Source organism: Sesamum indicum, linkage group LG5, assembly GCF_000512975.1.
Source record: "Sesamum indicum cultivar Zhongzhi No. 13 linkage group LG5, S_indicum_v1.0, whole genome shotgun sequence".
Lineage (NCBI taxonomy): Eukaryota > Viridiplantae > Streptophyta > Magnoliopsida > Lamiales > Pedaliaceae > Sesamum > Sesamum indicum.
This window is the reverse complement of record NC_026149.1, coordinates 17232585-17258291: the sequence shown is the minus strand read 5'-3', so window position 1 is coordinate 17258291 and position 25707 is coordinate 17232585. Positions and strand designations below refer to the sequence as shown.

Sequence of the window (25707 nt, the reverse complement as noted above, 5' to 3'; positions counted from 1 at the left end):
TATTTCTCTGTGCTCGTCTTTTAGGTTTGTCGGTTTGCTTGGTGGTGGAGTCTTGCATATCGTTGGCGGGGCTTCACGCCTTCAAGTATGGATATCTAGTCTCGTCGAATGAACTCTCAACTTGCTCGAGGGTCGTCAGATGCGAACTTCAATCATCAAAATAAATCACAGGATGATTCGGTTAGATTTGACAGAAACCTCTCCAAGAATGTGGAGAAGGTAGAGTGTTGTATATTATTGAAATGTAACTTTCCCCTATATACAGAAGTAATTCATGAAGAGAAAGAACTTCTGACATCAAAGATTTGTTTGTATACTTGTTAGCATTCTCCATTGGGATGTGTTTGTAAAGAGTGTCTCTCTCCAAGTTTGCTTTTCTGCCTTCACTTCACTTCACATCTCATAGCATATGATGGTGTAAAATTGGCGAAAGCGCAAGAACAACAACACAAATAGCATAAGCAATAATAAATTAATTAATAATCAAATCAAAACTAAGAAGTTGACTAAAAAATAAAACAGTAAATTAGATTTTATCATTCGAATTATGTCCGTTTTTATACTTTGGCATCTAAATATTTTTTTGTCAACTTACCCTCTCAACTTTATGAAATTCGCACTTTACGATATATGAGATTTTTTTATTTATCTTTTTGTCGGAAAAAAACATCACATGATGTGCACTACTTGTGGTTTTCTTTTAACAAAAATTTGGTTGAAAACAGTTATAAATGGCAAAGTACAAAATTTTGTAAAGTCGAAATGATAAATTAACACAAAAAAAGTTTAGATGTTTAAGTGTGAAAATAGTTATAATTGAGGATGGTAAAATGTAATTAACCCAAAATAAAAATAAGTTAGGAACTCGTTATTTATTCGCCAAAACTCAAAAAGTTCAGGGATTATTTACCAAATTAACAAAGCTCAGGGGGGTGACTGTAATTACCCAGAAAACTCCACTAACAGATACAACCATCAAAGCCACAATGTACAAGTCTACGTTCCACGCTGTGCAGTTAAAACTTGTACATTACGCGTAGTCACTTTCCCCAACCCCTCCCCTCCAATCTCTGCATCTAGCCAACGACGAGTCTAACAAAGATCACAGGGAAGATCACTGATCTGGAGCTACAGTGAGTGTTTCCTCTCCCATTCCCCAAGAACACACTCGAATTCGCGTATCCCGAATTCGAATTCTTTATTCTTGCTCCTGAAGCCTGAGCCAAACCTCAATATCCGAATCCCAGATCAATCAGTCGAATAATTACCAAGAATCCCAATGTCGTGTTTAGCTCTAGCTCTCCAACCCGCAAATGGACCCGACATATTGCTCCAAAGTCGAGAGTGGTTTCCCCCTTCCCGCGCGCTCATGGCCCTTTCCGCCTTTCGCGAGACCCGCCTCGCCTTCGCGAAGAACCAGCATCAGCCCGCCGCCTCGAGTAATTTCAGTTCAGATCCCTCCTCCGATTCACTAGGAGACGACCCTTTGGCCGCCTCCTCCGGTCAGGTCATCGTCGGCGTTGAATCCCGCTATCGGGTTGTGTACCGCCTTGTCAACTCAATTTACGTTCTCGCTGTTACTGTAATTGAAGACTCCAACAACAATGTTTTTGAGTGTATTCATATTGTGAATCAAGCTGTTTCAGTGGTGGTCACTGCGTGCCGTGGTGTTGATGTGACCCCGGAAAAATTGGGGAAGAAGTATGCGGAAATTTACATGGCTTTGGATATAGTTTTGAGGGGAGTTAGTAGCATTAGACTGGCGGCAATGCTCGCGTCGATGCACGGGGATGGAATTGCCAAGATGGTGCATTCAGCTGTTCAGACTGAGAGTAAGATCCGGGGAGCTGATAGTTGGGTTAGTTTGGAGCATCAAGCAGTGGATCATGAGGCTGGTGTGGAGTCATTTTCACACGCATCGTTTGAGTTGCCTGCCGAGACATTGCAAGCTGGTGATGAGGTGGCTGCTGCGACATTAGTGTTTTTCCAGCAAGGTGAAGAGAAGGAAGTGACTAAGGTTGAGGAAAGTGAGGCAGAGAAAGATCCGTTTGCAGCTAGTGATAGGATCAATAAGCCAGAAGAAATGCTGATGGAAGGGTTTAAGAAGGATAAAGATACTGGAGTTTCAGATGTGAGCAAGGCACTGGCAGGACTTGAGGTGACTACGCTGCCTCCAGCTGCAGCTACAGAATCAACGCATATAGGTGTGGAAGGATTTGAAGGAAACTATGGTGGGATTGAGTTTTCTAATGATGGGTCGACGCTACCTGAAGATTTTGAGGGTATTAATGATGCTTGGGGTGGCGGATTGGATGCATCTGAGTTTGTAGGGCCGAAGAAGGTTCCGAAGGATCGGGGTCTTGGTGGTTTGGAATTTTTGGAGACTAGCGAGCCCCCAGCTGCAGCTGTGGCTAAAGCTGGCGGTGAGGAGAAGATCGAGGATATGTTGGTGAAGAAGACTGAAATGAAGGGTCCAGAAATGTATATTGTGGAAGAGATAAGTGCAGAGTTTAGGGAATCATTACTTGCTAGAGTTGGGCTGATGGGCATGGTTTATTTGAAAACAATGCCTCCAAAATCCTCTTCAGATGATAAAGAAACTGAATTCTCGTTTAAGGTTGAAGGTACAGACGGAGTTAAGAGGTTTGCAGTGCAAAGCTCTAGGGTGAGCAGCCTTGGAAGTGGTTTGTTTCATGTGAGGACAGTCCCTTCACAGGAACCTATTCCAATTATAAAGTATAGCTTACTACCCCGTATGACTCCACTGCCTATTAGGATTCGGCTTGTCAAACGCCTTAGTGGAACGTTACTTTCTGTTATGATACAGTATGTGTCGAATCCAAACTTGCCAGTTCCCTTGAATAATGTGACAATTGTTCTCAAATTGCCTGTAGACCCCACCCTGTTAAAAGTGTCGCCCAAAGCAGTATTGAACAGGTCTGAAAGAGAATTAAAATGGCATATTGATGAGATTCCTCTGAAGGGTAATCCTGGTAGGTTGAGGGCGAGAATGCCTTTGGAAATTGGTGAGGATGATGATGGATCAGATCTTGAGATATTTGGTTATGTCAAGTTTTCTGCTCAAGGGACTAGATCTTTGTCTGGCCTTTCCCTAAGGCCTGCTTCTGAAGGCAAGACAGATTTCTATGAGACTGATCACAGGTATGCAAGTGGGGTTTATATTTGCAATTGAGAATGGGAAAATTAGCTTTTCCATAATGGGTTCCTGTATCAGTTTGTTTTTGTTCTGATGAGTTTTGTGGTTAAGGAAGTTTGTAGCACTCTTTGTGTTGTAGCCCGTGTTCTGATTCATTTTTCTTGTAAAAAAAGAACTCCATATTTTTACATGTTATTGACCATTTGCCTTGTTTAACTACTCTGAGTTGTATGTGGTGTATGTTATTATAGTAATATGTATTTGAAACCTGCTAGACTTTTCTGATTAAATCTTTGGGAAAAAGTTCTATTTAGAAATTGAAAACTTCATTAGGAACAGGAATTCTAGGTATTATTGTATATGACTTAAATGTTGCATATGCACCATAAATAACTTCAGTTGTTGATTGGTAAGTAAAATACTAACAATTTCAGATAGTGCGAGTGTGTGACTTATTTGTTGGCTGGTTAGTTTTACTGATGCATTTGTAATGTTATGCACTGTTCTAATCTTTCTGTTAGTTCTTTTGATAGATAGTGCTAGTCTTTCAGATATAATTGATATACTGCTTGGCTTGCATCATCAGAGGGGATTAGTAGTTGTATAACTTTTACCTTGTTGCCTAATAATCTGTACAAGAAGCCTCTATGCTCTTGAATGACATATTTCAAATTTAAATACCTCTGAAGCTTCTCCTGTTCCACTTTCTATCTTTACTCGAGGTCCGTCTGTTTCTCTTGTTTTCTTCAGTGTAGGAAACATAAACTATGAATAGGAAAAAGAAATAAAAGTGCTGAATTAGCTTTGCTCCACTCTCTTTAGATCTTGACTTTTTGGGGTACCCCTCTACTAAATTAGTGAATTGTTAGCATGTTTTTGTTGGTTGATTTATGAACTCTGCTACTGAATCAGTGAACTGTTATCATGTTTTTGTTGGTTAATCTATTAACCCTGCTTCAGTTTTTCCTGTGGTTTACATCAGGGGATCCATTATCAATTATATTTCCTGATTCTAAATTCTATGTACCATCTTTCTGTATAATCTGAAGCACCTTATTTATAGATTTTCTTCGAAGGCAGGATGGGATAAATTGTCTGAACACTAGATTATAGCTCTCCATTGTTATTGCTCATGTACCAGACCCAATGAGTCCAAAATGACTTAGATGAGAAACAAAGAACATGCTTACATTTTACTGAATTGAAACACACATTTATAAACACATGCGGACATTGATGCTCTCAGTGCATACTTAGTAGTTCCATTAGTAATTTGATTGATCTCTCAGTGCATGTTTTCCCAGTATCCTATTGTCCCCTTGATATTTCCTCAAAACATGCAGGCAAGTAAACTATTTTACATCTGGCCATATATCATTTGGTTTTAACAACGGAAGTAATTCCACCTATACCCCCGCCCCAAAGCAACAGAAGAATATCTGGACCATGAGCTTTCACCATTGCTTATTTGCTTTCCTTCATAAACTTTTTGGTCCGAAAAAAACAAAAATCTGTATATTGCAGATTAGAATAAGGTTCATAACCTATGAAGACAGAAAGGCTCTGTGGACTTGATAACTAATGGTACAAACATTATTCTACAATAAAAAATAATACGATATAATCTCATCTTATGGGGTTTCCAATGCAGAAAAGGAAACTCTTACATGGTTCTTTACATCACTGTGTCCTATTTGTAGATCAAAGTATTGGCAGAAGAATGAAAACTATCAGAGTGCAGATCAAGTGAACGAAGAGATTATATAAATTGTGGCTCTTAAAGCTTAGACAATATTAGATCGAACCCTGTCAATAAAATCAGAGGCAATTGGGTCGAACCATGACAATAGGTAAGTATCTAGACATTTTTGTTGCCCTTCACGCCCTGGGTGAGCATGAACATATGATGACTCTCCCTCCTCCTTGCACCTCCAACGATGCACACACTTCATGAGAATCCACAAAAAGATGTTTTCATGTTACTTTAAGGATGGTCTTGCTGTTACTCCCATTCTTAATTTTAGATGTTTCAAAACATTCTTGATATTCTCCACTGACCATTAAGTGGTATACTGGGGATAGTTTGATACATGATGATTAAAATGATAACAAACAAATAGATAAATGATCAATAAGATCACATGGGCAGCAACAATGAATTAAATGTGGACTTGTAGCGAAATGCTAAAAGGAAATTCTGATCTCAGCTATTACCTGTTCAACTCACCAATGAGGAAAACAAGAGGTAACATGAAATCTTCTGAGGTTGTTTTATTGCTGAGACTTAGCGAAAACAAAACAAACAACTTGCTATAGAACTTGGAGAAAAAAGCATGGATGTACCTTTAATGATTTGGGCTACACTATTATTTTACATTGTCTAGTTGCTTTTGTATGTAGACACTGGGAACAAAATTATGTGTTAGTGCATGTTTATCAGTTGGAAAGGTGAAAAATAGCTGGTACACAAAAGAGCTTACATTTGTAGTTAGCCATCAGTAGCTGATTGATTTCTGAGGCAGAAACAGTTTAGGGAACTAATTGTTACTTCTATCTGCTCACTGGGTACTCAGGCTAGCATGAAAAATCTACTGAAGGAGAGGCTGTTGTTTCTGTGAGGCTCCTCTTTTCACTTTTAAGACCCCTGTGATTAGTCTTTCTTGGTACTGTTTATTTACGCTTGTCTTGTATAGGAAAAGCGACAGTACTAAATTTCACTTACTGATGGAGTGGGTTTTTAAGTCAAATACATTTTCAAAAATGAGAAGGTAGCTGGGCAGGTGAGTAGGACCATTTTCTTTATACTCACGGAAAGTTATAACCATGAGAATTGAAGTTAATATAGACTTATTGGCTTTTGAGAATGGTTGATCCACAGGAGCCGGGTAGATGTGCACGAAGAAAATGGGTCTGATTAATGAGTTAGATTAGAATGTACATTTGTGCCTGTTCCACAGGTAATCAACCTTGAAAGTCGACAAATAGACAGTCGATATTGGACCTGCTTCAGGGTTTGTTTTATTAGTCTTGTGATGGGCTTTTTTTCCATTTGCGAAGATCTCAGATTGTAGAAAACATTGAGTATTCAACTGTTCTGCTGGTACTTTCAGATTGTAGAAAATATTGAGCATTCAACTGTTCTGCTGGTACTTTGGTTATTAGCTTAGTACCTCCTCTGTTTTGAAATTATTACATGCTCATATGCTTTGAAGTTAGCTGTTAAGCGAGTATGCTTTCTTTGCTCACCCATAAACATGTCTTCACAGTTTTCTCTTTTCCTTTTATGACATTAATCGACACTAAATTGAGAATTAGAGTTGTAAGTTGTACATCATCTTCCCGACATTTTAGTTGTATTTCTTTGTATAATGATGATGATTTCCAAGTTTTATATATATATATATATATATATATTCTGTATCCCTCTTGCAGCGGTCAATATCATTTATAGACAGACAACAATAATCAACACGGAAAAAAGTGTGTCCTGGGGAAGCTTCTAAAGTATGCCTTAATTTCAACTGCTTTGCATTCATCAGATGCAGTCATGTCTTGATTAAATGAGGTGGTTGTCTGTTGAATTAGATATGATGCTGTTAGTTTTTCATTTTATGCCATTGTTGTACTTTGCATCAAATTTCCGTGTTCCTGTTCACAACACAAGTGGGTTTGATGTGCATATAAAATAAAATGTTGTCGTGTACAATCTAATCCGACTTAAGGGATGTTTGCAATGGCTTCTGCTTTTGTGACGGAACAAAGGTTAGGCATCCTGTAAGAATGTATGATTCACTTGTTTTGATAAGGGCTTAATCAGTTTGAACCATGCTCTCCTCTCATCATGTCTTGAACTATTGATGCTTTGAAATAATTGAGTTGGAATCATGCTTCATCATTCAGACAATCTTCTTCTTTACAATTTTCGTTTTTGTCCACTCTCTCGACACCCCTCCCAATCCTCAAGAACCAAAAAAGACAAGTAATTGTGATTATTATGAGTCGTAGAAATGAATTTGAAATGGGGGTATTCATGTGAGGAACGTGAGGCTTGTGCTGCTGTTCATTGATTTTGGGGGCCCTTCAGACAAAATTCTTACCCCTCTCCTCCAAGCTTTCTCAAGTGCACATTCACAACCATCATAATCCAAGTGACTTATATATATATAGAGAGAGAGAGAGAGAGGAGAGATGTCGGAAAACTGTACTTAACTCTACATGTTAGAGCCTTGTTTCAATTTAGTTTTATTTATTATAATTTTCTCATATACATCTTAAAAATTTAAAACCTACCTCGACCACTTTTTGGTCCCAAGTAAATTACGATCCTCGTTGTAAAAAGGGCCAAAAAAAAAAAAAACCCTTGACTACATTCAAATTTTATCCAATTTCAACTTGCATATAGATTCATAATTGAATATCCTATAATACTTGATTGCTTATTTTTTAATATAATTTGTTTTGCAAATGTATGTAACTCAAACATGTTATAGATTTGATATAAATTAGATTATATTTGCAAAACTAATCTATAATATTAAAATTTGACCTAAGTTGAACCTAATTATTTCGAGTAGGTCGAACACTAAACACTTACATAGACATATCTGTATATATATTTGTACAGACAACATCATCATCATCATCAAAATTAATTTGCCAAAGTTGATCACTTTATATCTTCTAAGTAAAGCAAAGGACTCGTTGACAAAAGGTTCATTATATATATACAATCGAAAAATGAAGACTCATGTCTTCATCACATGTTACATATATCGAACGTACTTATAATATTCTTTAAATTATATATTTTTCGTCTCATTACATAGGTCCATCAGTACTCCCCAACTTTGTGACAAAAAAACTATAGGGTAGTAAGTAAAAATTTGACGTCGAAAAATCTCACGTGATAATCACGTGATCTTGATCGATTTTGCCTTAATTAGAAATGTGGCACGAGACCAATTGATGCTGTGACGGCCACACTTGCATGATTCTTGCAACTCAACACCCTCAGCAAATCATGGCCCCACGAACTCCTCCGCCCCGCAGGAATTCCTCCTCCGCCGTCAACTCCCGGGAACATGCTCCCCGGATTCCGGCGAACCTGCCGGTTTTTCATATCCCGGAGATCCATCTCCTGCTGCAGTCTCAATGGACCAAACATCAAAACGAACCACCTGGGCTTCGGAGCCACCTTCAACGACCCGTCTGATTTCGCCGAGCTCTTGGAAAGACTCCGGTGGATATCCAACGGTTCGGGTTTCACCAGCAGGGCTGATGAACTCCGACGTCGGAACTTTGGACGGCCGCCGCGCGGCAACCTCGTGCTAGCTACTCCGTTGGGTGTGGTCGGATTCAACTCCGGCAAGGAGTACTGGCAGTACCTTCTGGAGAAATCAGCAGCGTCGTGCTCGGAGAGGGATTTGAGGATTCGAGGGCGGCGGAAATGGGGGTGGGAGGTGGGGAGGAGCTTGCCGCAGAAGATGATATCTTCTGCATGGGACATCTCGGAGGTGAAATCATTGAAGAACTCGAAGAAATCGGAGGGTTCGGAGGATGATCGACGGCTGTTGTTGTTGATCTTGGAAGAGTCTCTTTTGTCGGGGTCGTCTCCGGAATTCAGAGGGAAATCGCAGAGGGAGAGCGTCTCCTCCTCTTGATCAGCTTCTTCTTCTTTCATGTTTGTGTCATCCATTTCAAGAAAAGAAAGGGCGTGTTTGGGTTTTTTATGCTAAATTGAGAAGAAACTAAGAGGTTTGATGTGCATTTATATATACACACAAATATATCAATGTGTGTCTCTCTGTGTGTGTGTGTGTGTGTGAGAGAGAGAGAGAGAGAGAGAGAGAGAGAGAGAGAGAGAGAGAGGCAAGGGGGGTAAGTAGGGAGAATTACATTAACTTTTGTAGTATATATGTAGTGTATATGCCAAGAATTCGAAAAAAATTATAATTTACTCCTGTGATATGAGAAATATGTAAAAAGAAATTCTTGTAAAAAATATAATATCAAATTATATATCTCCTGTATTTTAAAAAATGAAGCAAATTATCCCTTATATATCTAAACTATTGATAGAAGAGTAATTTGCTTCATTTTTCAAAATATAGGTGGATAATTTGTTAATTCTTTTTTTCAAGAGTTTATTTGCTCATTTCATTTAATCAAAATTATATAATTCTTGTACGAATAGGTTTGAAATTGCCCATTTTGCCTTTATTGTATTTCTTTTCAAAAATAAAAAATATATATAAAAAATGGACAAGGCGAATGAAAAATTTTAAAGAATAACAAAAGAAATTCTCTACTTAGTCTGTAAAAACAAATAAAATGATAATTTATAGTTTACAAGGATATATTAGTCAATTTACTATAAAAAAAATGATAAAAATCTAACGAATACTAACGGATTGAGCTAGTTATTAGATGACCCTTAAAATTAGAGAGGTTATATGTCTCGTTCAAAAAGGTGGGAGTATATATTATAGATGTTACACCCGATATTTAGTACACTAACAAGAAATTACATGATTATCATATATCTATTTTTTTTTTAAATTAAAGCGATTTATCTATGTATTAATGCATAATACATTGAGTGTAGCATTCATGAATCCAACTACTGAGAGGAAATATCATTTCTCTTTCTCGTATTAGTTTCGAGATTTTCATTAATAATCTCATAAATTACACAAAAATCTCATTTTTAATTGTTTTTACTAAATTTTATTATTATTTCGAAAAAAAATACTATGTGATAAGTACATGACTATTATCCAAAAGGCTTACGAATTAACTAAAAGGGATTTTTTTTTATAATTTAAAGGGATAATTACACTCCCTTCTCCAGAAGTTTGGTGTAGTTGCACATAAACTCTTTATGGTTTGAAAAATTACATCTAGCACCCCTGAAATTTGCTTCCGTTTAACAAATAAGTCCATTCGTTAGTCAAACTTTCACCAAATTTGTTGATATTAATAAAAAGAATAAAAAAATTCTATATTAACCCCTGATTATCGTATTACTGACTTATTGCAAGTCAAATAGATCTTTTATGACCAAATTACCCTCATACGTCTTCACGCATTAATGCATATGAGGAGGTATATCTTCACCGTTATAAGGGTAGTTTAGTTCGGAAAAAATCATCTGGCCTGCAGGAAGTCAGTAATAAGTCAATTAAGGGTAAATATCAATTTTCATTTAGTTTTTCTTGTTAATATCAGCAAATTCAGTGGATTTCGACTAATGTAGGAACTTATATGTTAGACGGAGACAAACCTACATATAATTTTTCAAACTACATGGGATTATGTGTAATTACACTAAATTTCAAATGAGTGAGTGTAGTTATCCGTAATTTATAAAATAATAAGAATTCAATAACAAATGGGTTGAAAGATAAATACAAGAAGAAAAATGATAACATATGTTTCAATGTTAATGAAGGGCGGAGTTGTCTACTAAAAACATTTGGTGTTATTTGGTAAGTTCTAACTTCTATTTCTCGTATGGATATATATATATATATAAATATATATATATATGTACACTATGTACTAATCTAATATTGTTGACTATATATATATATATTTGATTTATATATATTTCATTTAACTTTTAGTCTACATTTTCTAGAAACAACGTTTCAAACTCTATAGAGATACACTTTTTGTCAACCTGCTGATTCTCTATTTTTTATTCTATAGATTTAAATAATTCAAAGGCATAATTACATTTTTTTTATTATGTAATTATAGGTCGTTAGTTCTTATAATCCCATAATCTCTATTTTTTATTCTATAGATTTAAATAATTCAAAGGCATAATTACATTTTTTTTATTATGTAATTATAGGTCGTTAGTTCTTTTAATCCCATAATTTATTTTATTTATATAATAATTAATTTTTTTATAAATTTGATTCTGTATTAATAATTTTAATGCTAACAGTCTATAGTTACATAATAAAAAAATAAGGACTAAATGTTAAATAGAATAAGTTATAGGACCAAAAGTACTAATAACATGTAATTGTCGAATAAAAAATTAACTTTTTTTCTAATTCAAATTTTCGGTTAATTGATTTAGATTTAATCAAATTAAATTTAAGTTAAAATTTTTCGAAGACGTAAATAAAATTTATTAAGAGAGAGAGAGAGAGAGAGAGTATGTATATTTAATGGGACATGGATAGGGTCACGGGAGGCTCATGAGCCGTTTGATTTTGGTTCTCACATATGACTGCTTACTATTATTTTGTTTGTATATCTATAATATTTTCTGAGTAAGTATAAGTTTTATTAATAAAACAAAATCGTACAGTACAACAGTGTTTAACTGGTGGTTTCTCCTTCGACAGGTCAAAGGATACGCCATAATCTATATAACGCACATGAACTAACAGAATGCGATAAATTAACACTGATAATCCTCTGTCTAATATCTTCCACGATAATGGTGGCTATGATATTCGGTGGTCGCTCCATATGCTCAAAGCTTCTCAAATTTCGTTTCCTCCAAATGTGATAAATGCAAGCAGTCAAGAGTGCACGATAAGCCATATCTATAATATTTTACTAGTAATTTGTGCAGCATATTTTTTTAATATAATTTAAATAAAATTTGTATTAATTAATAAAAATGATATGCTAATATTAAATTTATAATAAAGTTGGTGGAAAAAAATGGATGAAATTATAAAAAAAGATAGTAATTATAGAGAGTGGAAAGTTAGATAAATAAGTAAATAAAATTAAATATTTTTAAAAAAAAGACACTTTTAACTGTTTTTTCATGTAAAACTAACACTTGTAAGATTTGTAATATCCAATTCTTTATGTGTTGTGGTAGACATAATCATTCCATAATCACAAGGTCTGTGGTTTTTAGTTCGTCTGTCCCGACAGAAAATTCTAGCCCAGATCGAGTCTGATCAAATTAGAATTAAAATTACATAATAAATGAATATATTTGTTATGTGATTGATGTACAATTCAAAAAATAAAATAATTAATTACATGATAAATATATTGTATTTCTATGTAACAGATTGATTCTAACCGAATCTGATTTGAACAAAAATTTTCTATCTGAAGAACAACTGTGTAAGGAAAGGTCTGAATTTTGAGTAAACGTAGAGATGAAGCAATCATGCATTTGTGATCCATTATTTTTGTACTGTGTTGAATCAAAACGTTCAACTTTATCTCAACACTTAATAATTGTGCATTGACCAATGAAATTGCCTAATTGTTATTCATCGGGTTTAATACAATTTATCTTCTGTGATATTATAAATAAGCAAATTATCCCCTTATAAACAAAAAAGTAGCAATTTATCCCCTTATGTTTTTTAAAATGAAACCATTTAACTCCCTGTTTAGGGGGTAAATTGTTTTATTTTAAATACAGAAGGGTAAATTGCTGCAATATGCATTTTAAAAAATATAGAGAGATAAATTGTTGCATGCATTTTAGAAAATAGATTACATTATTATCTCTATTTTATATATGATCGTTTATACAAATTATTTCTGCTTTTTGGATAAAACTGCCCATACTTTTTTAAAATTACACATATATCCTAAAAATGTCAATAATATTATATAAATTGCTTTTACTTTTTAGTCATCAGGCGTGATTTCTGTAATTATGATAAAAATAAGAGGTTTTTGTGTAAATAGACTATAGATTAGGGGTGTAAATGTAATTATTTTTACTTTTTAGGAATATTTTCTTCACACACATTATAATTTATTTCTCAGTTGTTACTCTATTTTTATTTATATATAAGTAGATTAAATAAACATAGAAGAAGATTGGAAAAATCGTATTTATTTTTCATCGTTTGAATTTAAAATCTTGGACAACTTTATGGTGAGCTTCATACCATGGGGAAAGCACGTGCTAGTGCTATTAGGGGTGATTAAAAAAAATTCAAAATTGTTCATAATTGTTCGGACCAAATTCAGTCGAATCGTTTATTATAATTTTATTGAATAAACCATAATTTTAAATTTGGAATAAAATCATAGTGCACTTATTGATTTGATTTTAATTTTTCGTACTAACAAAATCATATAAAATCAGATTGTTAAAATATATGTTATTTATATATATCTATATTAATATAAAAAGAAAAAGTCCCTACATCTTTACAATCGGTGGTTAATGATACTGTCGCACTATTTTTTTGTGAAGTAAAAAATGCCCTTTATTATAAAATAATTGATTTATTCAGCTTTTCAAAAATTTATATTAATTGATAAAATATTATTTCTTTCTTTTTTTCTTTTTATTAATGTGATATACTGATTTATATATTTTACTCTTATTTATGATATATTTTAAAGCGTAAAAAATTATTTATTATATGCACGTATGAACGACATGCCACAACAAGTAGTATATATATATAATAATTTGATGATGCATGTTACTTATTTTTGTCATAAATGTAACCCCCCCCTCCCCCACAACCACCGAACGAGTATTAACCGCACTTTTGATTTTGATATTGAAAGGGACAATTCGGCAAATTATTTCGTAAAAATCACCTATGACAATTCGTTCTGAAAATAACTTCAAAAAAGTTAAAATCGCACTTTGATTACCTCAATGTGCTACAATGAACGAATCTTGTCGAATGATCACCTCAATTAAAAATTTAAATTGTTATAGAGTTTTAGCACGTTCAGGTGATTTTATATATATGTATATATATCAAACTTTGATGTAATTTTTATTTTTTATAAATGGATGATAATTAGATTCGAATATATGTCAAAATTTAAATTATTAAAAAGATATAATAATCTAATATTTAATATTTATGATAAGACTAACAACTAAGAGTAAGAGCCAATAAGAAATAGCTATTTTTTATTAGAATTGTTGAGTTGGTGCATGCAAAGGGCCAAAGCCCATTAATAAAGTTCCAAGCCTATGGGCCTGGGATTTAATAAAGTCCAACTTGGCCCAATAAAGGAATAAGCTCTACATAACACAGCCTCTCTAAGTTGGGCCTTCATGGCCCAATTATGAAGCTCCATACAACTTTATCAATTGGGATAATTGGAATTAGAAATTCAAAGAAAAACTCATTTAATTTCTTTCAATTTAATTAATTACTAATCACTATAATTATGGATAAATTAATTACTAATTAAATACACCATAATTTCAAATCAAATTCCATCTCATTCGTTCAAATCTTAATGTTATCGTTCGAGTGAGGCCTCATTAGCACCAGTGCAGCTTTTCGTACTACATATTAAGGGCCTGGTTTCGTACTACATATATATTAGCTGTCGTTATACATACGTTTCTCTATGCATATAATAAATATTTTTTTATATTTTTAAATAATTATAAATAAAAATAAAATATATAAACCGTTGATATAGTATGATTTAATAATTAGACAGCCTAGGTAGGTAGGTAGGTAGGTAGCTCTTAAAAACCCATACTATAGACACTTAGAATAATACAAAGTTTATTCAAGTGGTCCTCTACTTGTCATGTCAATATCATGAGCTATGTTTTATTCAAATGGTAAGATTTATTGTGTTTTTTTTTTTGTTGCAAAAGAAAAAAAACGTGTGAATTTTAACTCAATAAGTAATAAGATTCATAGTTTTCTGCAAAATAAACAAAAATATTTTATCAGCTTTTTTTTTTATATATATACATACATCACTTTCTTACATATATATTAGGATAAATTATATCGAGTTCGGCTAAAATTTGATAAAATTATAAATATATTCTTGTTATTTCAGGAATTATCAGTACTCCTTTGAAATTGACGTTCGTCTGACAATGAATTCATTTAATTAGCTATGTTAGTGTTACATCAAAATTTGTGTTCGGCTGTCCGAAAAATCTTTCTAGACTCTAAAGGTTAATTTGACATATTTTTTCTATGGACTAAAATGCCCTTTGTAGAAACAAACCAGACATAAATATAAAAGGGGCAAATGGGACATTACATAATATTTTTTTAACATTTTTTAAAAATTTAAAAAGAAAAAAAATATATTTGCGTTTCTACCTTATCATATAAGGATTATATATATATGTTAAATATCTGGAAAAGGAAAAATATTGGTAATTTTTCAAACAATAATGAGTTATTTATTGTTGTAATTATTAGTTTGTATATTAAGACATCAATGCTGGTTACGTGCTATCGAATATTTATTTTGAATTCGATAATTTCACATAACAATCTTGACATATTTTATTTATTTATTATTATTATGAAAATGAATCATACTACTTGTGGTTCTCGGGTTTCCACGCTTTGAAAAAAAAAAAAAAAACTTAGGACCGACGTATTTATAATGTTGGTCAACCAATTAATTACAAGAATAGTTATACCACCATCTCATGAAATTTGGTGTAATTATATATAAATTTTCACGTAGTTTGGGACATTACATCAAATGCCTATAATGTTTGTTTCTGTCTAATAAAGAGATTCTCCTTTAGTTGAATTTCACTAAATTTAATAAAAAAAAAATGAATGAAAATTCATATTTACCCATGACTGACTTATGAAGGTCAAACAAATCCTTATGAAGGTAAAAATATACCTATTTATATGTATTAGCATGTGAAGATATATAAGGATATTTTGGACATAAAAAGATTTGTTCGACTCACAATATGAATTGTCATTCAATTTTTTTGTGTTAATATATACAAACTTAATGAATTTTGTTAGAATGAAACAAGTGTCGATGGTACTGCGTGTAATTACACAAGATTTCACGAAAGAACAGTGTAATTATGTCTTTATAATAATAATGAATTTTAATTCAATATGATTTTTTATTTATAAAAAAGAAAGAAAAAGACAACCTAAGCAAATGCTCTCAACAAACATAGTGAAAAACAAAGTATTGGTTGGTGAAAATTAGATGTGTATTAGAAGACCAAAAATTACAATTACTTGTCCCAAAAAAGAGACAGAATTTAGGAAAAGATGCTGTTTCTGAGGAAGTTACCTTTCTACCCTCCTAGAGCCAGCATTATTACAGTGCAAACTTAGTAATTGTCCCCACCCCACACAATGTCAAGAGCCCTAGGGGCAAAAGAGTAACTTTACATGTGCCGGGATTACGTGGCAGAAACCCATTTCTTTATGCGGAGCAACCAAGATTCAATCTCGAGAACGCCGTTGAAATTTCCGATGAGGACATGAGTCGCTCTCCTCGGAAGCCAAGAGGAAGTTTTACTGATTAGTTTTAGAGACAGATTGTTGTATCTATAGCATGCATTTGCATGTGATTCTGTCTCTGTGTGTTGTGTGTTTGTGGGATTAAAAAAAGGAGAGAGTAGACAGAAGGAAACATATTTGCATCGGTAGTTTCATCAGAGATTTTCGTTACCGGAAACTCCAAAGATTTGTAAATTTCATTGTTGTTTCCGTCTGCTGTTGTTTTCTATTTTCCGTTTAAATTCATCCTTCTTCGTTTTAATAAGCATAATTAAGAAAGATTCCTGCTTTTATCAAAGTATTGAATGGCGAATGCATCCGGGCTGTTTACTCCGACGGTGCCCACCGTGAGGAGGAGATTTTCTCCGCCTTTAGGCATTTACCGATCTGGGTTTTGGTTCTCGGACGGTGTTTCGAGGAGAACAGTGTGTTCGAGTTCTACTCAGGGTGCGGAGAAGCTTTCCCCTTCTGGATCTCGAGTGCCCAGGTAGTTCATTCTTTGTAAAGTTTTGATCTTTGTTTGTTTTGTGGGTGTTAGTTTCAAATTGCTCAAGTGTTTGTCTTCTACCTTCGTTGTTTGAAGATTTTGAGAACTGGGATTTGTTGGATGATTGGGGTTTTCGTGTTGTTTGTGCTTTCTAGTTAATTAAAAGTTCTTGAGGTGAACTTTGGGTTTTCTATGAATGTGGTAGACTAAGGGTTTGGGTTGCTCTGAATTTGGACAATCTTAGGGTGTTTTCTTGTGATTATTTTGTGAGAATTGATAAGAACTGAGGTTTGGTTGTTCAACGGTTAGCTGTTGTCTGATTCACAATTTGCAATGTTGCAACGCAATTGAGGTGTTGAATATTACTCGACTTTTCATAGAGCTGGCTTTCTCTTATAGCATAATATGGGATTTTTAATAGCAGAGAATATTTTGTCCTGTTGCATTTTAGTCCTTGGTGCATGGCACCATGTGTAGCTCCTCTTGTTCCATTAACTGTCTTTCTTTAATGCATTTGTTACTTATGTAATTCATCCTGGTATACTTATATTGACCAATTTGGAGGCTGATTGGTCGGCCAAATTTGGTTGCTAGCTAGCCATGAGTGTTAGTTGCAGTTTAATGTGAATATTGCGAGTTTTTTACATAAAGAGTTTCTGGAAGTGTTTGTATTTTGTGCTTCTGATACCGTCTCTGATCATAATTTTAAATTTGTATAGACTTGCCGGCAAAGGCTGCAAATTAGTTGGATGTGGCTCTGCAGTACCAACTGTTCAGATATCTAATGATGACCTCTCAAAAATTGTTGATACATCTGATGAATGGATATCTGTTCGGACTGGAATACGGAATCGAAGAATACTTTCAAGTGAGTTCTTCTTTTGCAGTTCATTTTCCTGTGATTTTATCATGTTTATGTGATATACTTTGGATTTGATCTGAAGACAAGTTCAGGCATTCAACTTGTGTAATCTGGTTAACTTGACGTGAGGATTAACCATGCTGGAACAGATTAGAATGTTCTGTTCTGTGACTTTGTACTCCGACTAGCTTGTTGATGTTAGATTTAATATTAGGACTTGTAATACATTATTCTTTTGTTTAAATGGGTTCTTACTTTTTGCAACTTTCTCTGGTCATGGCGTGCCACAAGCTAGTCTTGATACTCTAGGTACATTGACTTTGATACAAGTGAGAAAACTCTAGGAGGCCACTCAAGTCCTTCTTGGGCATAACTGGGATATTGGTTGAACTTTTTGGCAGGACATTGAATGTTCTTATGGATGTTGAATGCACTAATTGTAGAATGGAAATGCTTTGCCTTGAGCAAATAACTATATTTTGTCATATCACTCCCATATTTGTTATGCAACAATTAATTGAGTGAATAAGAGTAGTGTAGTGGTTCTGCTATCAGATTGTTGAGTAATATGAACTAATAATTTATTGACTTCAGAATCCAAGAAGCACATAGGATGTGGTTGATCAATGTAACAAAGGACTTAAAAGGCGACCAAGTATTCAATGAGCACCTTCTGCTTGTCTTCAGTTTATTCAAATCATTTTCATGTTGTCTTTCTCATTTGAACCTTGAAGTCTGTGATACTATGATTGCCCATCTTTTTAGTTTTAAAATGAATCATCTTTCCAGAAGCAGTGGATATTGCAAATCAGCAACATATTAGTATTATATTACTAGTATTTTGCCAGTGCAGTTCCACATATATAACGTATTCCCTTGAGTGCATTGTGGACTCATGTATATTCTCAAATGCCTCACTGTGAATCTAGTACAAAGATGGTCTGCCTTCTAATACTCATCATAGGCTGGACAATAAGTATAGTCGAATAAAGCAGTTTCTGAAAATCTGCATTCTGTATATATGTCTTAACTACGACATCCTTTGATCTTATTCTTTGCCTTGTGGAATGTTGGACGCATGGTTTTTGTCAATAACATTCAAGCTCTTTGCAAAAATCAGTCTTTAATGGAAGTGAGAAATTTGTCAAAATCTGCTCTTATGTTAGATATTGCTTTGCTGCAGGGAAAGATAGTTTGATAGATCTCGCTGCAGAGGCTGCAAAGAAAGCTCTCCAGATGGCAGAAGTTGATCCAGATGACGTGGACCTTGTATTGTTGTGTACTTCAACTCCAGAAGATTTATTTGGCAGTGCTCCACAGGTATATATATTTGCAACAATAATATGATGTAAATTGGACTTTTTCTTATTTCCCTTTTTTCCTTGTCTCTCCTGTGGTAAGTAGAACTTAACTTTTTATGGGTCTTGATAACATTCTTTTCCACCTAATGCATTGCCCTGTCAAATCATGAGTAAATTAAAGAGCTGATTGTTTGTGAGCTTCTTCAGAATACTGTTAAGTTCTTGCTACACTTTTTAGACCAATATGCTTTTTTCATTATCACCATGCAACTATATTCCTGGTAATTGTTTCCACTTTCCAGATTCAGAAAGCACTTGGCTGTAAAAACAATCCATTGGCTTATGATATCACGGCAGCCTGCAGCGGTTTCATTCTGGGCCTGGTTTCAGCTGCTTGCCACATTCGAGGTAAACACCCAGCTGTGTACTGAAGAGACTGCAAACGTTTCATTGATCAGCTATATTAAGTTAATTATTTGGGTAAATTACAATGAACTCCCCTGAGGTTTCACATAATTATGAATATTCCCTCGTTGTTTGAAAAATTACTAATACCCCCTTGATTTTAACGCCAGTCTAAGAATTAGCCCAATCCGTCAGGTTTCCATCCACTTTTATGGTGAACTGGCCAAAATGCCCTCCTGGATTAAAAATTATAATTTTATTTATTTTTTAAAATTTTCTGATTTTTTTTTACTAAGTGGATAAGTTTTTTATAATTTCTAAAATTTTTTCATCCACCCTGTTTGATTTTTTTATAAGTTTTTTAATTTTTTATAAAAACATAATAAAATACAGTAAGGGCAACGTTGACAATTTCATACCTCCATCCAAAGTTTACATAATTTCTTCAAACATTAGGGGGGGTGTTTGTAATTTTTCAAACAACGAGAGGATATTCGGAATTATGACAAACCTCACAAGAAGTTGTTGTAATTTACCCCAATTATTTTTTTACCTCAATTCCTTATGCTTTATATACTAGGCGGTGGCTTCAATAATGTTCTTGTGATTGGGGCCGATGCTCTATCTCGCTATGTTGATTGGACTGATAGAGGCTCCTGCATTCTCTTTGGAGATGCTGCTGGTGCTGTTCTAGTACAGGTACTGTATTCATATTGTTTTAGCGCCATTCACCGCTCTTATTATTTCATTAACGGAAATAGAAAGAAGATATTTGACGGCAAAAAGTAGTAGTTCTTTGATTTCTCCACTCTTGAAATTAGAGTTTTTACCCATCTTTTCCCCTCCCTATGATACAAGTTTATTTGCTAATATTTCGCCAGGCTTGCAATAGTGAGGAAGACGGTTTATTTGCTTTTGACATGCACAGTGATGGTGAAGGTCAAAGGTACTTAAGAATACATGATCACCCTTTTCATAGACCTATCTTGTATTTCTTGAATCAAGCAATGACCTTAAATTTTTGTTTTTTCAGGCACCTAAAGGCAGGCATAAAGGAAAATGAAACAGATAAAGAGCCGGGTACGAATGGTTCACTCGTCGGACTTCTACCAAAAGGTTCCGCGTACTCCTGCATACAGATGAACGGTAAAGAGGTCTTCCGTTTCGCCGTTCGTGCTGTTCCACAGTCGATTGAATCAGCTTTAGAGAAGGCAGGTCTCACGGGATCTAGTATAGACTGGTTGCTTCTTCATCAGGTATGAAATCAGTTATATAGTTGCATATTAGCAATCACTTGGAGCGAAAAGGTTATTAGGTTTTTATTTGGTTTATATATAGCATTTTGCATTCAGGTAAAGAGAAGAAAATTGCCAAGATATGAATATATGAAGATTGGGATAGGTTCACTTATGCATCCTAATGTTGGGCATAGTTTACAAAAGAGGTCCCTCAATTTTGAAAAATTGCACTGCAACTCTCGCAAGGATCTTTTGCATTATATTTAAGATCAAATGAGCAAGGGGAATTTGTAAGATAAAACATGACTGTGAGGAGTTCTGATGTAATTCTTCAGAACAGATGGGTCTTTTTGTAAAAGGGGCTTCTACTTTTTCGTCTTTACTTCATTATTCACAGTATCTTGAGATAAAATAGCGGAAGAGACTGGTTAATGCAGGCAAATCAGAGAATTATCGATGCAGTCGCCACTCGTCTAGACGTTCCATACGAACGTGTCATATCTAACTTGGCAAATTATGGTAATACAAGCGCTGCCTCGATACCACTGGCTTTGGACGAAGCTGTACGAAGTGGGAAGGTCCAAGCCGGTCATACTATCGCAACTGCTGGTTTTGGAGCCGGCCTCACATGGGGCTCTGCCATCGTTAGATGGGGATGATAGGTATGTTGGAATGGAGGATATGCTTATGCAATTTTGTTTGATCGACATGAATAGCATTTATTTTTTTCCCTTCCTCTATTTGCTCTTCTTTTTTGTCGTTCGGATGCTAGTTTTCGACGTTTCCTGGGCTGTAATCTCTAACTGTAAATTAAGAAAATTTCTTTCTGATGTGGGATGGTGTCTTTCTGTAGCAGTTTCCATTATTCATAATTTCATAAAGTTGACAATATTTCACAAAAATGGTGAACTAGGTATATTTGCATGTATGGCAAGTGATGATGTATGTATATGGAGGCCTGATGTTTTCTGTGTGGATAGCAGTACTCCCATCTAGATGTGAAGTGTTGTATCAATATGATGATGATGATGTTCTATTCTAATGTAATGGTTCTTGCTTCAAAAATAAATGTAATGGTTTACATGTTATGTAATAAATTTAAGGTAAATTACAACATCAGTCAAGAGATTTGACATAATTACAAATACATCTCTATTAGATCAAAAATTACATTTACCTCCTTGATGTTTGTTCCGTTTTACATTTAACTCCATCAGTAGGGTTATGATGAATTTATCAATTGTTATTCTCAAAATATTCCTAGTAAAAAGTTTGACTATGTTTTGATCAACTTTTCAAATGAAAATACCCTTTGGACCAAATTGTAATATTTTAAATTATTGAGGGGGTTAAATGGTATGATTTTATATACTTTGTGCTTAAATATAATAACTTTTTTTGCTAAACTCATTGTTTTTGTTCGTTAAATATTGTGAGGATTACCTTATATATTAGAAAATTACATTCACGACACTCGAACTTTAGTATAATTATAAATACATTCTCGTTAGATAGGAATTACATTTGCCCTTCTAATGAAGCTTTGTTTCAGGAGTTTTTAGCCTTTTTCAAAATTAATTTTTCTTTTTTTTTTGGTGCTAGATAAATGAAGGGTATTTTTGTATTTGCACACTTTCTTTTTGCAAGCATTGTATTGTTTTACAAACCTCAAAAGGGTAAATATAATTTCCTATCTAATGAGGATATATCTGTAATTATACTATATCTCAGGGATGTGAATGTAATTCACCCATAAATTTATATGTAGAGCATTAAGTTATAAGTATTATTGCTTCACTTGCATGATGTATGACATCATGATGGTCTTGGCATCCATCTAAAAAGATGACTAATTATTGGAGCACATTATGTGTAGGTGCATAATTTAAGTTTCATTATATTTATTTAATTATTTAAAAGAAAATAAAAATAAAATAAAATAATGGTCAGAATGATCTTTTTTTAAATATATTTTTTTTAATTTTTATATTTATTATTGATATAAAATATTCAAAAGAAGGCCTTTTCATTCTAAATTTATGGATTCCAAATTCCCAAATTCTAAATTTAAATTATATTTTGTTGATCATTTATGGATGTTAAAATTTTTTAATATGGAGTTAAATCCAAATCCATCACTTCATAAAATATAATTCAATTATTTTTTAATTTAATTCAATTTAATAGGCACCCAAATAATTGATATATAAATATAAATATATATTTAGTATGAAAATTGTGTTGGAGATTTTCATTAATGCTACTTTGACTCTATATAAGAAAATTTGACATTCATCAATAAAATATAGTTCAAATTTAGAGTCTTGAGAATCTGGAATCCATAGTTTAGAATTATTCAAATAGATCGAAATAATTTGTTATTAGAAATTCGAATCCTCGATTTTAAATTCATCGGTCTAAATATAAGCTAAAATATATTCAAGCTCTACTCGTACGAATAAAGAACCTAACTTGATTGAAGATTTTATTTAGGTTAAATTACAGCAAGTTTTCTTGAAATTTGACATAATTACAAATACTCATTTGGTGGTTGAAAAATTATCACTACCTCATCGATTTTAACAACCATCTAATAATCAGCTCGAATTCGTGAATCTTTGTTAGGTTTTCATCTATTTTTTGTATTGAACTGACCAAAATTTTCTTGTAGAATATAAGTTATAGTTTTACTTATTTTCTAAAATTTTCTGAATTTTTTTATGAAATTATTGGATAATTTTTTTTTTACAACTTTTAAAAAATTTCCACTCACCCCATCCCTTTTCTTATAATTTTTATTTTTAAAAGAAACAAACAATAAGGGTAAAGTTGATAATTTCATACATCCAAAGATTACATAATTTCATCAAATACCAATAGAATATTTATAATTTTTCAAACAATAATGGGTATTCATAATGATACCAAATTTCAAAAGAGCTCATTGTAATTTACCCTATTTCTCTTTTATTTACGTATCGAGAATATTGCCAAACAGCCCAAAGGTGCAGCCAAGTAGGCCCAACTCCTAAATTTGAAAGCCCAACAACAATGTGGACTGGGCTTATATTGTAAATGGGCTAATGGGACTGACAATTTGAATAAATCTAACCTTTGTTTTGCTAACAAGAACACCTAAAATAAACTACAATCTTGAAATTTTATAATACTAAAAAATTTAGATTATTCTTTTTTCAAAAAAAAAAAAAACAAACATAAAAGTATGAATGTTACAATTGAGTATGAAAATGAGAAGTCTTATGTAGCCCCCATCACCCCAACCCCACAAATGGTCCTAAAACTAGGAGGTCCCTCCTCATATTTCACAATCCCATGTTCCTTTCAAGAAAAGTGTCCCATTGGGTTTATAGCAATGCTTACACTGATGGGCTCCAATTCCCATCCATGTATGAATGAGTATTGATCTTCCACTGTGATGCATGGATACGGACATCGCAGTACGGGCATGATATATTATGGAATGGCGACATGAAAAATGTAAAAAGATTAGAATACGATACGACACTGACACGACTATATAGTTTATATTTATATTATATATATTCTTATTTTTCTTAAAATTAAAATATGCAATATTGAAAATATTAAGTTAAAATATAAAATAAGCGTGTCTTACATCTGTATTTTTTTGTCAAATATGGCTACAAAAATATACTTAATCAGTTTATTTTAAAAAGAATGCAATGAAAAATTTCTAATCATTTAAATTATTTAATTTTTCGTGAACATCTCTCGAACTTTTAGTAATTTCATCCTAATACTTTTAGTTTAAGAAGAGTGAATTAATTTTTTTTCTTTTTTAATAGGCCTAATTTTTTATTTTAAAGACAACCCAAAAATTTTTTAAATTATAAAAAAAAAAAATTCAAAACGTGTCGGACACAATTGTGTCCCTCCCCCCCACCCCCCACCTTTTTTTTCCTTTTAAATTTGTGGACACTCTAATGCCGTGTCTGTGTCCAATACTGCATCTGCATGCAAGAAATTTTTGTTGCAAAGTCATTCAAACACTGCAAATAGGACAATATTTTTTTCCTCAAAACCTCCTTTCTAGGTACCTTCCCTTTCGAGAAAAAAAGTGTGAAAATGAAACGATCATATTTACCAAAATGCAACGAAAACGATATTTGTTTTGAAGTATGAAATATTACAACCACCTAAGAAAGATAAAATGGTTTTTGATGGATAAGATGTGATATTAAGTATACAATCAATAATGTCGAGCCAAGAGCAACCTTATTTTTGGAGAAATCCTACACTCTTGATCTTTATTATATATATATAAGAATGAGTATGGAGCGGGTTTAGTGGGATTTAAGAGCCACCTCGACTTTGAACCTGACAGATCTAACCTCAACACCCGTCTAATTTTTTTCAAAAAATTCTAATTCAGGTCGAGTTTTATTTACATAATTTCTTGTAGTGCGTAACATTCGCCTTGAATCCCAATCTACCAATAACGTTTGACATTATATATATATATATATCGGATAATTATATTTTTTTCTTATAAAATTTGATATAATTACAAGTAAATCTCCTGTGGCTTAAAAAATTACATTTAGTGCCTTTGAAGTTTGCTTCCGTCTAACAAATAAGTCTCCCCGTAAGTTTAAATTTATTTGAATTTGCTTATATTAACAAAAAGAAAAGGAATGGAAATTGATATTTGCCTTGATCGACTTATTGCAGATCAAATAATTTTTTTTCGACTAAACTAACCTTATAACAGTAAGATATACCTCATCATATGCATTAATACGTGAAGACGTATGAGTGTAATTTAATTATAAAAAATTTATATGACTTGTAATAAGTCAGTAATAAGGCAATTGGGGGTAAATGTAGATTTTTTTTCCCGACTTTTTTGTTAATATCAACAAATTTTGTGAATTTTGACCAATGGAGAAACTTATTTGTTAGATAAAAATAAACTTCAGAAATATTAGATGTAATTTCTCAAATTACAAAAGTCAACATGTAATTATACCAAATCTCATAGAAAAGACG

At 33.2% G+C, this 25707-nt stretch overlaps 4 protein-coding genes across 4 annotated transcripts in view; 3 read left to right on the top strand and 1 right to left on the bottom strand.

Annotated features, from left to right (window-relative positions):
• Positions 1-367, top strand: part of LOC105162845 — a 4085-nt gene extending 3718 nt beyond the window's left edge. Inside the window, exon 6 of the mRNA XM_011080997.2 lies at positions 25-367. The gene's annotated coding sequence lies outside the window, so the exon portion shown is untranslated. The remainder of the gene's footprint in view (positions 1-24) is intronic.
• Positions 1011-3376, top strand: LOC105162844. Its single transcript, XM_011080996.2, has one exon. It carries the CDS (start codon positions 1280-1282, stop codon positions 3191-3193), a length of 1914 nt encoding a protein of 637 aa, XP_011079298.1. The 5' UTR covers positions 1011-1279; the 3' UTR covers positions 3194-3376.
• LOC105162950 lies at positions 8097-8852 on the bottom strand. Its single transcript, XM_011081130.1, has one exon. The coding sequence runs from the start codon at positions 8850-8852 to the stop codon at positions 8097-8099; it is 756 nt and encodes a 251-aa protein (XP_011079432.1).
• Positions 16314-21567, top strand: LOC105162843 (3-oxoacyl-[acyl-carrier-protein] synthase 3 A, chloroplastic). Its single transcript, XM_011080995.2, has 8 exons — positions 16314-16870; positions 17590-17738; positions 18916-19052; positions 19336-19441; positions 20019-20137; positions 20320-20384; positions 20472-20694; positions 21114-21567. The coding sequence occupies exons 1-8, from the start codon at positions 16689-16691 to the stop codon at positions 21333-21335; spliced, it is 1203 nt and encodes a 400-aa protein (XP_011079297.1). The 5' UTR covers positions 16314-16688; the 3' UTR covers positions 21336-21567.

What these genes read in the sequence shown, in the direction of transcription:
- LOC105162844 (XM_011080996.2), top strand. Translation starts at nt 1,280, where the DNA reads ATGTCGTGTTTAGCTCTAGCTCTCCAACCCGCAAATGGACCCGACATA.
- LOC105162950 (XM_011081130.1), bottom strand. Translation starts at nt 8,852, where the DNA reads ATGGATGACACAAACATGAAAGAAGAAGAAGCTGATCAAGAGGAGGAG.
- LOC105162843 (XM_011080995.2), top strand. Translation starts at nt 16,689, where the DNA reads ATGGCGAATGCATCCGGGCTGTTTACTCCGACGGTGCCCACCGTGAGG. An exon ending in TCTGGATCTCGAGTGCCCAG is followed by an intron (nt 16,871 to 17,589) that starts GTAGTTCATTCT and finishes AAATTTGTATAG; the next exon opens with ACTTGCCGGCAAAGGCTGCA. An exon ending in CTGGTGCTGTTCTAGTACAG is followed by an intron (nt 20,138 to 20,319) that starts GTACTGTATTCA and finishes ATATTTCGCCAG; the next exon opens with GCTTGCAATAGTGAGGAAGA.